The sequence below is a fragment of the Prionailurus bengalensis genome, chromosome B2 (genome assembly GCF_016509475.1).
Source record: "Prionailurus bengalensis isolate Pbe53 chromosome B2, Fcat_Pben_1.1_paternal_pri, whole genome shotgun sequence".
In the NCBI taxonomy this organism is placed as follows: Eukaryota; Metazoa; Chordata; class Mammalia; order Carnivora; family Felidae; genus Prionailurus; species Prionailurus bengalensis.
In genome coordinates this window covers 105,987,543-106,002,750 of record NC_057349.1, presented here as the reverse complement: position 1 = coordinate 106,002,750, position 15,208 = coordinate 105,987,543, and the positions used below count along the sequence as shown (strand labels likewise).

Genomic DNA, 15,208 nt, shown 5'->3' with positions numbered 1-15,208 from the left:
GAGTATTTTCTTATGTCTTCCTTTAGGAAAAGTCATCTTGTACTGGAAAGTATTGACAAAGTATTAAAATAAAATTTAATATAAAAGTGAACACTTCAGGGGTGCTTGGTGGCTCAGTCAGTTATGCGTCCAACTCTTGATTTCGACTCAGGACATGATCTCATGGTTTATGAGTTTGAGCCCTGCCTTGGGGCTTGGATTCTCTTTCTCTCTCTCTGTCTCTCCCTTCCTCTCTCTCTCCCTTTCTTCCTCCCTCCCTCTCTCCCTCTCTCTCTCCCCCCACTTTCTCTTTGTCCCTCCCCTGCTCATGCTTTCTCTCTCTCAAAATAAACTTTAAAAAAAGTAAACGCTTCATATTGAATTTAATAAAACATGAATAAAGCTCATGTTTTAAAATGATAGTAAAATGTTAAATATATATGTTCCACGGTCTATCCTATGAATTGTTCCTATGTTGGTACAGTCTTCGTAATTACCATATTGGCAACATTTTCTTTTTTTTTTTTTTTTTAATGTTTATTTATTTTTGAGAGAGACAGAACACGAGCAGGGGAGGGGCAGAGAGAGAGGGGAAGACACAGAATTCGAAGCAGGCTCCAGGCTGTCAGCTGTCAGCACAGAGCCAAATGTGGGGCTTGGACACATGAAACACGAGATCATGACCTGAGTCAAAGTAAGACGCTTAACCAACTGAGCCACCCATGCAACCTGGCAACATTTTCTTTGCAAAAGTTACTTGAATTCATTTTAGAGATGTTGGAAAATATGAAAAAAATCACTCACACTGCTTGCTATCACCTGGAAACAATCACACGCTATTATAATGTATTTCCCTGTGTCATGGCTTTTTGTGGGTGTGTACAAAGGCCTGGTTTCTCCCCTTCTCCTCCTAAACCAGGGGTGCACTACATATACTGTCTTCCATTATTCTATAGTCTTTCTTGAATATTCTGGGGGTATGGAGAATATATTGAAACAAGTTATTAAGTGATGTCTTAAAAGCAGATGGTATAGTCAGCAGACTTGGGAGAAGGTGCCAAGAGAGAAACTATTCTAGGGCTTTTTTATTTCTGGTTTCTGGGTAAGGCAGATCTCAAAGAGAAGCTCATCCTACTTAGCTAGCGTGGTAAGCATATACCAATACAGATGCCTTAAGTCATCAGTGAAGGAGACAGATTCACAGAACCTTAAGAATTCAAAAAGACCTTTAAAGTTCTCCGCTGATACTTCCTGACAGACTGTCACTTTCTCCACCCCACAGCACCTTCCTACACATATATAGGCCATGTCTGACAAATGGTTTAACGCCTACACCTGACACTTCCTGGGACTAGGGCTCACCATGTCTTGAGATACCCGACTCCATTTTGCACTGCTCAATTATTCCTTACATGTAACTAAAACTGGGTACTCTGTAACTTGCACCCTCTGACCCTAGTTCTGCCTTCGGGAACAACATAGAATGAACCAGTTCCTTTTCTGTAATTGTTCTTTAAGACAACATACTTCTTTTCTGACGCAGAGAACCTGTTTCTTCAACAGTTTCTCTTGTAACTTGTTTTACAGATTCTGTTGTCCTGACCTACAAAATATGCTTCGGTTTTGCAAAGACCCTTCTAGGAAGAACTTGCTACAACTGAACACATTCCCTAAGATGAAGGCACCACGGAGGACAGGCTCTATGATACCCTCCAGGATCTCTGCCTCCTGGCATTCCCCCACTGCATAATCCCTCTGGGTTTAGGTGGGAGCTGTGGCCTTCTTCTAATTAAAAGAACAATAGCAAAAGTGGTAGGATGCTACTCCCATGATAACATTACACAAGGTTGTAACCTGTCTTACTAGGAGACTGCTTTGTCGGGAAATTCTCCCTGGGTGGCTTTGAAGAAGAAAGCAGTGATGTCAGATAGGCCCGAATGGCAAGGAGCTGAAGAGAGCCTCCAGCCAAAATCCAGGAAGAAACTGAGGTCTTCTGTTCAACAATCCATGTGTAACTGAATGCGGCCCACACCATGTGAGCTTCGAAGCCAAGTTGAGTCTCAGATGAAATGCAGCCCCAGCTGACAGCTTGGATGCACCCCTGTGAGATCCTGAAGCAGAGAACTTGGCTAAGCTGTGCCCAAATGCCTAACCCAGAGAACACGAGAGGTAACACATGTGTTGTTTTAATCTTTTAAATCGGTAGTAATATTGTTATGTACCAATAGATACGGAATACACCCACGAGAGAGAGAGAGAGAGAGAGAGAGAGAGAGAGAGAGAGAGAAGGATGGGCAGAGAGAGAGAGAAAGAGAATCCCAAGCAGGCTCTGTGCTGTCAGCATTTCTATTCTGTGCTGACAGCACAGAGCCGGGTGCGGGGCTCGATCTCACAAACGGTGAGATCATGACCTGAGCCGAAACCAAGAGTTGGATGCTTAATCGACTGAACCACCCAGGTGCTCCTGAATGAAACTATTTTAAATAGCAATGTTAATATTCAAAAATCAGATATCAAATTTCCAGGATAGAGATCTGCAAATAATAAGAAATAAAGGACTGTGTATATGGAGACAGGACATATAGTTTAGGGAAAATGTCTTGTGAATTTATTTTTCTCTGGGAACAATGTGTGTAACCAGAGAGTCTCATTCTGCATAAGAAACTGGGGTGTGAGGAAGGAAGGAGTACTATGTAAGTGCAGGGCAGATGGCTTCACTGCTCCCAGACACAATGTTATCCTGTGATGTGAATGTTCATGTCCTTGGCTATGCTATATGAATCAGCTGGAGCACTAAATTAAAGAAAATAGATGGAATTATACTCTTAGGGTTGAAAAGGGCTTTGTCTACCATTTCATTTACAGCATGCTTAAGTGGAAATGCATGGAAAAACAGGAATGAATGCATGAATAACCTTGGTTTTTATACTTATTATTTCATTTATTTTCAGAAAATAGAAACTTGCACATTTATCTATGGGGTTTGAGATCTTATTTGACTTTACTTCAGGATGCATTTAGGCAGAGCAATAAGTACTTTTTAATTTCCACCATGCCCTATAATTACTCTCAGGTACTTACATCTCTGTATCCATCCACCAGATTCCCAGAAATGTCTCCTGCTATGTCTCTACAACCAGCCGGGCAGAATTTACTGGAAAAATAAAATAAAGAATTTGTATTTTATTGAATTATAATTAAACTAAAAAGTATAAATTACACTTAAACATATATTTCTCCTCTATAGAACATGCAAGAGGGAATTATGCTGTTTATTTGATACTGATAGCACATCTAAATTTGGACTAGCCACAGCCTAAGTACTTAATATTCACACATGGCTAGTATTGGACAGTGACGATCTACATTAGTTACAGATTACTTTTGCAATTGGAAGTAATTCATTGTGGTATAATTAAGAAACTGTAAGGCATTTCAAGTGTATATCGTGATGATTTATGTTCCCCAACTAGTAAATTAGCATATCCATCACCTCGCATATTGTAATATCTAAATATATAAACATTTAAAATATATGTAATACGTATATTTTTGGTGAGAACATTTAAGTTCTACTCTCAGCAAATTTCAATTATATAATATAGCGTTGTCAGCGTAGTCAGGTTACACATTAGATTCATCTTATGGCTGCATACATTAATCAAAAACATTAATATCTCTGTATCAAATACATGAATAGTCATATTAAGTCCAACACAAAGCTGAATAGACTCGTTAATTCAGTTTTGCTGTCAAATGAATTTAAGGTCACACTAATCAGGTACTGCCACCAAATGAGTTACAAAAACCTTTTGACTTTCAAAGCTTTCTACATTTCACTATTATAGGTGAGGGAGTGTGGACGTGTATATCACCGTACCTCATCTTTAAATACTACAAAACAACTGAGTTACAGCCTAGATGATCTGGCACCATAACATCACTCTGTAGGCCTGAATGTATTCTTTTCTGTAGGACAGGAAATGAACATTGATGCCTACAGGCCCTCTCACCACTGGGACTCTATAGGTACAGCTGGAAAGATCTCAGAGAATGTTGGCATGTGTTTATATTGAATGAATGGCAACCGTACAGGGCAGCTGTAATTAATTACTGGTTATTTTCAATTTTGTTTTCTAATTATTTAAATTAATGATCATTTTCATTTGTGTTTCTCTACTAGACTTAATAATAGAGAACTGATTCTGCATATAAAATAATTTTATTTATTAGAATGTCTAAGATGGTCAGGACCATAGACCCTTGGGCCTCCCTGGGCAAGCTGCTTCACTGGTTTGTGCCTCTATTTGCAGGATCTAACAGAACCTACCTCGCATGAGTTATATACGCAAAGACCAGGGAGCTATGACTGGCATTAACAAAGCACTCAAAGGAGTTATAGCTGGAGTTAGTGTTGTTGACAATCCTCTCTAGAACACTGGTTCTCAACAGGGAGTGAATTTTGCCCACCCTGGAAGACATCTGGCAATGTCTAGAAACATTTTTGTTATCACAACTGGAACGGACAGGGTAGAGGCCAGGGATACTGGTAAATATCCAACAATGCACAGAACAGCTCTTCACAACAAAGAATCGTCTAACCCAAAACACCATAGTGCCAAGGCTGAGAAATCCTGCTCTAGACTCTTATTATATAGATGAGGAAAGGTACATCAAAGAGATAGAGTAATTTTCCAGTTAAAGTAAAGCTGGGATCAAATATTTCATCTCCTATTCTCAGTAGGTTTCTCCTCTGTGGGAAAGACAAGATCAGCTCCCTCTGAAAGTGAAGAAATTCTAAAAGTCACTTGCAAATGCTGGCCGGGTTAAAAAAAATACACACTCTGGGCTCCATTATGCTCAATGGTATCAAAGTAGAGCTCAGGAGTCAGCAAACTGTGGCTCATGGGCCAAATCTGTGCTGCTGCTTCTTTTTGTAAATAAAGTTTTATTTACACATTTGTTTACATATTGTCTATGACTGCTTTTGCATTACAGCAACAACAGAAACTATAAATGGATGCAAAAGAGACTGGACAACCTGCACAATCTAAAATATTTACTATCTGGCCCTGGACAAAAGGTCTGCTGATCTCTGCCATATAAGAAATCATTTCAAGTATTCCTCATTAGTTAGAATATTCACACTGTATGGGTGCTTGGGTGCCTCAGTAGGTTCAGCATGGGACTCCTGACTTCAGCTCAGGTCATGATCTAACAATTTGTGAGACTGAGCCCCGTGCTGTGGTCTGCACTGACAGTGTGGAGTCTACTTGGTATTCTCTCTCTCCCTCTCTCTCTGCCCCTACTCTGCTCACTTGCATGTGCTCTCTCTCTCTCTGTCAAAATAAATAAATTTTTTAAAAAAGGAACATAAATGGGGGCGCCTGGGTGGCACAGTCGGTTGAGCATCCGACTTCAGCCAGGTCACGATCTTGCGGTTCGTGAGTTTGAGCCCCGCGTCAGGCTCTGGGCTGATGGCTCAGAGCCTGGAGCCTGTTTCCGATTCTGTGTCTCCCTCTCTCTCTGCCCTTCCCCGTTCATGCTCTGTCTCTCTCTGTCCCAAAAATAAATAAACGTTGAAAAAAAAAATTTTTAAAGGAACATAAATGCTGTAAAAAAATTAAATACAAATAAGGTACTTTATCTGGTTTAACGTGAAGGAAAACAAAATGTTCAGCAACATATGACTGCAGCACAGCTAGGACACTGTACTTACCTGTATTCTGGCTTCAAATAATGGTTAGCTCGTTCCAAACATGTTATTAAATCTGTCGTAAATAAAGGTAATTGCAATTAGGAGCCTGAATGGAAGTTAGGACACTCATGCTAAAAAAAAAATAATAAAGAACTTGAAAGAATTTTAAATAAAAGAATTTAATAATTTTAAATAAAAAAGAACTTTTAAAAAGTGTTTATCCACTATCTAGTTATTATCTGAATTTTTTCCATTTAAAAATAAATCAACACTGAGAACACTATCTTCAGGATTTAATCGGTCTCCTCCGTTTCGCTTTTCTACCACCAACGATGGTTTTTCAGCAACTGCCCAATGGATGATAACAGAAACTATTTCAAACAGAAAAACCAACATTGACTCATTACTGTCTACCAAATGCCTACAAAGATCATGTGCATAACCTCTCTTGGCAGGAGGAAAGCAATTTCCAAAGCCTGACTTAGTTCACAGAGAAGATTCGGGAACATTTTAATTTAGCAATTTAGCGAGTGGCATCTGAGTGACCATGGAACCGCATGTTTACTGAGAATACAACCCTTTCACTTTGATCAGTCAGGACCAAGGACTTAAAAAAAGGATGTTCTTTTCTTTTGGAGTATAGAACTGAATGGACACTCAGCAACAGAGATGTTAAGGTACTGTGGATTTTGATGCATTTAGTTCAACCTAGTATAGTTTCCACAATATTCCACACTTGCTGCAATAGTTCTTTCTTTCCTTAATATTTTCAATAGTTCTTAGGGAGCAACATATGGTGAACACTAGCCATGCTGGGATTGACCAGATTTGATTGGCTGAGAGGGAAATGAATGGTGCACCCCCTTCCCAGAGCATTTCTGGCCAGACGGGACTGAGCGCAGAAACTCTGGGCACGTCTGTGACCCTGGGCCGATGTGGAGTGCACTGCGCAGTCATCACTCCGGGGCACGAGAGGCCTGGACAGGAGGCCATGCTTTCCTCCCTTGTCAGTATTCATGCTCCCTTCTCTCCTGCTCAAGTATCAGCTCCATGGATAAGGCACACTGTGACAGTGACTCCACATGTGACTCACACTCACATGCCTCTTCTATGCTGGTGCACTGGTATATGTGAATGAGGGTGGGGCGGAGGGCAGAGGTGCCGCTGGTTAAATAGTTTGTCCCCTAAGCTAAGAAGGGTTGGTGGGGGCGCCTGGGTGGCGCAGTCGGTTAAGCGTCCGACTTCAGCCAGGTCACGATCTCGCGGTCCGTGAGTTCGAGCCCCGCGTCAGGCTCTGGGCTGATGGCTCAGAGCCTGGAGCCTGTTTCCGATTCTGTGTCTCCCTCTCTCTCTGCCCCTCCCCCGTTCATGCTCTGTTTCTCTCTGTCCCAAAAATAAATAAACGTTGAAGAAGGGTTGGTGGAGGGCTCCAGAGAATAGGCAGACCTTAGCAGCCAGACCTTAAAATAGACCTGAAAATGTACCATCCAAGGTTTCTAGGAAAACGAGATCAACCCTTTCTCATATAGGTCAGCTGATCAATCTAACAAGCTTGATACAAGTATTCTGAGTTCAGATCTAACTGCTTACAAGGACATAACATTCTTCTCTTCCTACACATACTCGGTACCTGAGGTCACAATTCTATCCAGAGACGGTTATAAGTAGCAAGAGGAATTCATAGACAGACACACGTTTACAGATTTGTGTTGATTCTTTTGCTATACCTGGATGGTCGCTGCTGGCATAGGTCAACAAAAATCCCCGCCCGGAAATGTGGGATCCACTCTCAAAGCGAACAGTGACTTCATTTGTGTTCAGTAGAAGTTCTTTGGGAACAGGCATACTTCCACAATATGGTCCTAAAAACAAAGCACACTTTTGGCACATTCAAAATTTAGGCCAGCACAAAGAATGGGCATATTTCTTTCCTTAAAGGTGAAATTTAGCAGACAACACATATATAAGATGGTAATCTTTACCCAACTGAAGTTTTGCTTAATAGTGGAACTGCTGATTAGTGCCTGAATGTGGACTTGATTGTACTGACAAGCCAAGGGGGGAAGTGGCTAACTCCAGATAAGGAATAGGCTAGACCCAGTTAATTGTGAACAACCCAAGAGATAGGTTCTAGTTTTTGTAAAAGATGACTAACAAAGGTTAAACACATTAGGTAGTGAAGAAAATGTTATCATAAAAGTGATATTCTAGGGACCTCCTAAATTTGCTCAAAGAAACTCACAAATTTTTTTCCAAGGAGGTTCCAGAACTAAAAGAAGGTTCCAGAACTAAAAGACTGCCAATGCGTGGTAACAATCTTGTTTTCATGCAATTTATACATTTATCTCTCTCTTACAGTATCTTCTGGTTAACCCATATAATTTATTTTGATTTGCAAAATGAAGTTTATAAAAAGGCAGAGGAATCTCTAAAGGCTTTTGAAATACCATAGTATAAGTTATGCAATTAGAAAATAACACACTGTTTTCTAGATTGAGTTGCTTGAAAAGCAATAGGAAGCTCAATGAACTCTCAAAGGACAAAATTAGATTTTGAACTGAACAAGAAAAACAGATCTTCCTAAGGCTACTCAAGTTCAAGTTTAGCTTGTAAACGGTCATCTTAAAAGTCATGTATGTTGGGGCACCTGAGTGGCAGAGTCAGTGAAACGACCAACTTCAGCTCAGGTCATGATCTCACAGTTCGTGGGTTCGAGCCCTGCATCGGGCTCTGTGCTGACAGCTTGGAGCCTGGAGCCCGGAGCCTGCTTCATATTCTGTGTCTCCCTCTCTCTCTGCCCCTCCCCCACTCATGCTCTGTCTCTCTCGGTCTCAAAAATAAATAAACATAAAAAAATTTTAAGTCACGTATGCAAGACATAATAATCCTAAGAAAATAGGGATTAGCAAAAGCCAATTTTGACAACAGGTATTCTTCATTAACCAAATAAAACAGGATGGGAAGAGTCGACAGCAACATCAGGTAATAGGCAGGAGACAGCAGTGCCAACATCAGGTAAGGAAGGAGGAGGAAGGAAAGAAAAAGGTCCAGGAGAGGATCATGAACCCAACTAGGCACTCCTCTCCTGCCATAAGGGACCAGATTTCTCCACTGTCCTTCCAGGTTTCAGCTTCAGAAGATGTAACAGAATAAAAGAGAAATGCTATGTGTTTACCTTTGTGCCTCGAATCTCTGTTATTCCCTATTATTGAATGAGAGTGAAATCCAAATAGAAAAAGATTACTTAGAGACAATCATCATATATAATTACTTACATGAGTTAATACTAGCAAACTGCTTAGAACAGTACCTCGCATGAGGGCTATAGAAGTACTTCATAGTTGGTAGTGAGTAGTTAAATAAATAAATCTATTAAAACAAATAAACAATGCTTGTTTTCCTTTTAGACTACGTCCCATGGAGTTAGAAACTTTTCTACCCATCACTTTTTCTATCCAGCAGCTTGTACAATACCTGGCACGTGGTGGCCTTCCAAATATTGTTAGAATTGAAATGAAGCTAAATGTTCTTTTATTTTTTTTTTATTTTTTTTAATGTTTATTTATTTTTGAGAGAAAGAGAGACAGAGTGTGAGCGTGGGAGGAGTAGAGAGAGAGGGAGACACAGAATCTGAAGCAGGCTCCAGGCTCTGAGCTGTCAGCCCAGAGCCCGACGCGGGGCTTGAACTCACGAGCTGTGAGATCATGACCTGAGCCGAAATCAGCTGCCCAACCAACTGAGCCACCCAGGCGCCCCCTAAATGTTCTTTTATTTGCAACAGTTTTTAAAAGCCACAACTGATTATAAAGATGCATAAAAGATTTAATCCTGGCATTACAAATATTTTTTAATCTTTATTTTTGAGAGAGAGAGAGAGAGAGAGAGAGAGAGAGAGAGAGAAAATGCACGAGAGCGAGTGTGAGCAGGGGAGGGGCAGAGAGAGAGAGGGAGAAACAGAATCCCAAGCAGGCTCCAGGCTCTGAGCTGTCAGCACAGAGTCTGACACAGGGTTCAAGCCCCTGAACCATGAGTTCATGACCTGAGCCAAAGTCTGGGGCTTAACTGTCTGAGCCACCCAGGCACCCCTAATCCTGGCATTTTAAAATATCATGAAGGGGCGCCTGGGTGGCGCAGTCGGTTAAGCGTCCGACCTCAGCCAGGTCACGATCTCACGGTCCGGGAGTTTGAGCCCCGCGTCAGGCTCTGGGCTGATGGCTCAGAGCCTGGAGCCTGTTTCTGATTCTGTGTCTCCCTCTCTCTCTGCCCCTCCCCCGTTCATGCTCTGTCTCTCTCTGTCCCAAAAATAAATAAACGTTGAAAAAAAAAATTATCATGAAAAGGTCAGGAAAAGAAATGTGGAAAAGCAAGGGAGGAAACAAATTCATTCGTGTAATAAATATATAGATGTTTATGAACTTTAATAGTGCTCACAGCATGGTAGATAAGCAATTTACACTAAATCCATTTTTGTATAATAAAGTTGAAGGATGAACATTTTTTCAAAATTAAAGTGAGTCAGCTTACTGTACTTCACTTTTGCAACTCATTCTTAGTTCACATATACTTGAAATTCCTTTTTTGTGCAGATGAGTGAAGAGACTTGCTTTGCAAATCTAATAAAAATGAAATAACTAGTAACTTCTTGCTACTCATAAATGAGAATATTTTTCTAACCAAACTTATCTTTTCCAAGACGAAATAAGAATGTATATCCTCCTCTCCAAATGGTGATGATATTGATCTCTCAAATTTCTATAGCATTCCAATAAGTCCTAATAAAAACAGTGAGGTAAGCAAGTCTAAATTGATCATCAATGAGAATTTGTTTGAATTCTTTTTAGTTGAAATATATTTGATATATAACACTGTAAATCTAAAGTATACTATGTATTCATTTGATATATTTATGTACTTTAATGTGATTGTCACTGGAAAGATAATTAGCACTTCCATCATGTTACATAACTGGAATTATTAGTCCCTTAGAAAGTTTGCTGATTATACAGTGGACCCTTGAACAATGTGGTGGTTAGGGGCGCCAACCCCTGTGCAGCTGAAAACCTGTGTGTACCTTTTGAGTCTCCAAAAAGTTGACTACTAATAGCCTATTTTTTTTAATTTTCATACTAATAGCCTACTGTTGATCAGAAGCCTTACCAATAATATAAAGAGCCAATGAACACATATTTTATATGTATTACATACTATATTTTATAATAAAGCTAAAGAAAAGAAAGTATTAAGAAAATCATGAAAACACATTTACAGTACCGTATTAAAAAAACAACTCATATGTAAGTGATCTGCATAATTCAAACCTGCATTGCTCAAGGGTCAACTTTAATTCAATCCACCCCACCCCATCCCCATCTCCTGGTACCCATGCCATTTTACTCTGTTTTTATGAGCTTGGCTTTTTTAGATTCCATATATAAGCAATATCTTATAGTACTTGTCTTTCTCTGTCTGATTTATCCCACTTAGCATAATGTGCTCCTGGTCCATCCATGTAGTTGCAAATGGCAGGATGTCCTTTCTCTTGCCTCAACAACTGGATTTTTTTTTTTTTTTCAGATTTTTATGGAACAGTTGAAAGTAACGGTTGCAACACTGCATATATTTTACAGAGAAGAGATAAGAACGTATATCATCATGCTAAGTTGTCGGGCAATGTATATCATTTCCTACACCAAAAAACCACATAAATACAGTAAAACTCTAATTCGGTTGTATCCTCCCAAAGTCATGATAGGAATGTGAGTTGGGAGAAGTTCAAAGATAAAATGTAAACACATACATTCCTTTAATCACCTGTGCCCCCCAGGCTCCAGACCTTCTCCTCTTCTTATGAACGGATTGCAAAAATGCAACTAAGCCCTACAGGGGATGGAATGGACCCTCCCTCTATCAACGCAGCATTAGAAGTTATTTTGATGGGTTCATCACAGCACAACCCTCACAACAGCAGAAGGCAGCTTCAGTCCCGCGTGGAGGCTGGAAGTGGAATGCTGACGGTGGTACTGCCTATGGCAAAACATCCACATTATTTTCTGTCTGAAGTCCTGACAGATAGATTCCCTTTCACAGAATGAAAGTTAACAACTGCATTCCTAGAGTTAAAAGGGGAAAGAGATGAAAACAGAAAAAATGTGACTGGCTGTGAGAGGGAAAAATAATGGGAAAGCACTGAAGGGTCCTACCAGTTTGTGCCAAGCAATGTTTTCAGTTCTCAGCCAAACTCTGTGGAGGATTATACCTTTTCTTATGAAAAAGCCTGTCTCCACCCTCAGCTGGCCAGACAATATATGTCACTGTTAGTAGTCTCCATCCCGACTTTTAAAAAGGGTCTACGCCTATACTTAGACATTCACAAAGACAATTCCAATGAAAGCGTGGTGACTCTGTCCATGGTTACGGTCTCTGTCCTGGGCAGTGTTCCTGGACTGGTAAACCTGTCTCAGTTCACAGACTGAACTAGTCTTTCTTGAGGGGGTCTTAAGAACATGAGCAGACCTCCACATAGGACTCACAGTTCTGCACGGGCGTTTGCTTCACAAGCGGCGGTGCTGTGTGCTTTGCAGCCCTTGGACTTGGTAGCTCCCACTCTCCCTCACCTCTGACCTTGTCGGCGAAGCAGATTTCTTACTTCACCATCCCCAGTTCCCGCCAGACTGGGGCACAGCAGAAAAGCAGTTAGTTCATCAAGTAGGCAGACAAATCAGGAAAGATAAACACCTCTCCCTTTTGTGAAACCGAATTGGTAGCCCTGGATGGTGGGAAGGGCTATCAGTGACACCAAACGGAATAGCACCGTGGCATCTGGCACCAGACAGGAGACCAAGACCTGGCAGACAATGGGCTGATTCCTTGGACAAAAGGATAAAAGGCCAGGAACCGTAGGAGCTGCCTTCATTGAGCACAGTAGGCCAGTTCCTCTCAACACATCCCTTGTCTGGAGCTACTGTTCCATGAGCAGCTGAGAGGGAAACCCTTTATCTTTCCTCGTGTGAATAAAAGAAAACTGTCCTACAAGGAAGAATAAACTGCCCCGAGCCAAGCCCAGAATCCTCTTGCTTGTCTGGCAATCTGACAATCTGTTCTGTACTACAATTTATGCTACTGCTACATTCTCTGAGGACTGTCTGGGACTCCACATTACAAGGCAATAATAGTGTGGTTGATAACTGCTCCAAGCCATTTTGGGTGGGCATATGCATTTCACTTTGAAACTGATGAAACTAAGCTTTTGTTTCCTCTGTGAAAGGGTGTGTTTTAAAAATGGTGGGTATGCCATTAAAAAAAAAAAAAAAAGACTCCTGCCCACCCATAACCATACAAAAACAGAGACCAAAGAGAAACCTAACTCCTGAGAGCTCTGTCATAAATCAAATTAAGCAACAACAAAACAACCTCCTGAAAACTTTCATTAACCTGATGAACACCCTCTGAAACACACATTTAATTTCTCATGACAGATAAGAACATGCCGATGAGTCGAAGTGACCCTTCCAAGGGAGTGTCATGGGAGGAGCCAGCCACATCACACGCTGCTGGCTGCCAGGAAGGTGGTAGCTGGAGCGGCCCGGATTTGTGCTGGAGCCGTGCTGATAAAGCAATCTCTAGAAATGCTGAAGCTGCAGACGCCTTCACACTTGCGACTGTTTTCCGTTTGCTTTTTCAGTGCAGTCAGATGGCACGGTTGTCCTCGCCTGCCAATTGCAGTAGGGTCATCGTACAAAATTACAGAATTTTCAGGGCCATTTTCTTTGAAAAGGAGAGAAATTAGCATAAAAAAGGATATTCCTGGACTATGCTATTAAAACCATAGTCACGTAAGAATGTAAGTGGATACGTATCCCTGGAGAGTTTTGGTCTCTGGTTCCCAGACAAAAATCAGTGACAGATGATAAATGAACCAGGCAGATTCCAAGACAAAGGTGCAGCTTTCCTTGGGGCTATGAGACGCAGGTCAAGAGATGCTGGAACACCAGGGCTCACAACCCACCTAGGCCATTCCCTCTCTCCCAACAAAAGATGGCAGTTACAGAAACTCATCACAGTGTCTCCAGGGAAGAAGGATCTGGGGAAAAGGAGGAGGAGGAGGCCCATAGCTTTTTCTCTCTGAGGCTTACAGTTATGTCAATGAGGTACCTTGCGCGGAAGGTACCTCAATATAACCTTTCTTAATAAGTTTCTTTTTGAATTCTATCATGGCATAAAAGACAAAACAAAATAAAAAAACAAATAAACAAAAAGTAGTCTTTCTCAAGAATGTCCAAAACGCAGACCCAATCAGAACAAAATAGACTTCTGAGGCCCAAAACAACTTTGCACAAGCTAGAAATTTCTTCGAAGGCTTTTGTTTTATTTTTAAAAGTTGTAAGAGTTTTGCATGCTTCATAATATGGCTGGGAGACATAAACCATTTATAAAATAGAAGTTACTAATCTTGTGCTTTCTCCCTATTTAGGATTTTTAAAAAATCAACAGACAGGGTATAATGCAGTATGCCAGATGTGTATCTTTCTAAAAATTATCATAGAAGTTGTGTTGCAGTTAGGAATGAAAACACTTAGTATCATTTCCCACTTTTCCCTTTTCTCTTGTTCCTAGTGTAATATAAATATTACCAGTTGGCTTCCCATCACTGTACTTCTAGATCACGGACAACGGTTAAAAAAAATATTGGGAGTGGAGGTGGAAGTGCCGGAAATATAAGAGAACAATTCTTGGGGTTCCGAGTTTTTCTATATCGCAAATCATTTAGCAGACCACAACTGATTTAACGAATTCACCGTGAGGCTCCTGTGGTAAGCTGGTTTCTTTCTACCTCTAACCACAATGCCTCCTTAAGCATGCTGACTAGGAAGCATTTTCGTTTAAACCTTAACTTTATACTGGTACTCTGTATGTGAGTGATTTCTCAGAACTTCTCCTCAGGATACCTCTATGGGGAGGCCTGGAGAAGCTTCCATCTCTTCCAGCAAATGACAAAAGGTTTTCTTCTACACAAACCACTGGATCAGATGGTTTTTGTCATGCAGAATTGGGACACTACAGGGTTTAAGAGTCTCTGTAATCAGATGCCCAGACTTGAATCCCACCCAGATCTAGTAGAGTGATAAGGGAGTTACTTGAGGTCTTTGAGCTTCAGTTTTCTTAACTGTGGATATAAATAATAGGCCCTGTCCTTAGGGCCATCATGACAGTGAAAGGGGATAGTGACTCTAAAGAACTAAGCCCAGGGTACAGCATATAACTGAATGCTCACGTGTAAGCACCTTCTACAGTACTTTATGGTCGTTTCTATATAATAAGCAGAGTCCTAAAATTTTATGTTAATCAAGTCTTTTTGAAAATGCAGAGGGGATATTTGCAAAGCTTTTGTAAAAATCCAGATTTTTAAATATATGTTTGCCAAAACCAAGCTACATGCAGTCAGATTCATTAAATGTTCAATAAGCATCGGCAATTCCAAGACTATGCTAAGTATCAGGGCTACTGAAAAAAAAAAAAAAAAAGAATAAAATG

At 40.7% G+C, this 15,208-nt stretch overlaps 1 protein-coding gene across 1 annotated transcript in view; it reads right to left on the bottom strand.

The window, feature by feature from the left end:
• DCBLD1 (discoidin, CUB and LCCL domain containing 1) overlaps positions 1-15,208 on the bottom strand; it is a 65,832-nt gene that overhangs the window by 20,534 nt on the left and 30,090 nt on the right. Inside the window, exons 3-5 of the mRNA XM_043593189.1 lie at positions 7,405-7,539; positions 5,699-5,750; positions 3,061-3,133 (exon numbers count right to left, since the gene is read on the bottom strand). Coding sequence (XP_043449124.1) covers positions 3,061-3,133; positions 5,699-5,750; positions 7,405-7,539 — 260 coding nt within the window. The remainder of the gene's footprint in view (positions 1-3,060; positions 3,134-5,698; positions 5,751-7,404; positions 7,540-15,208) is intronic.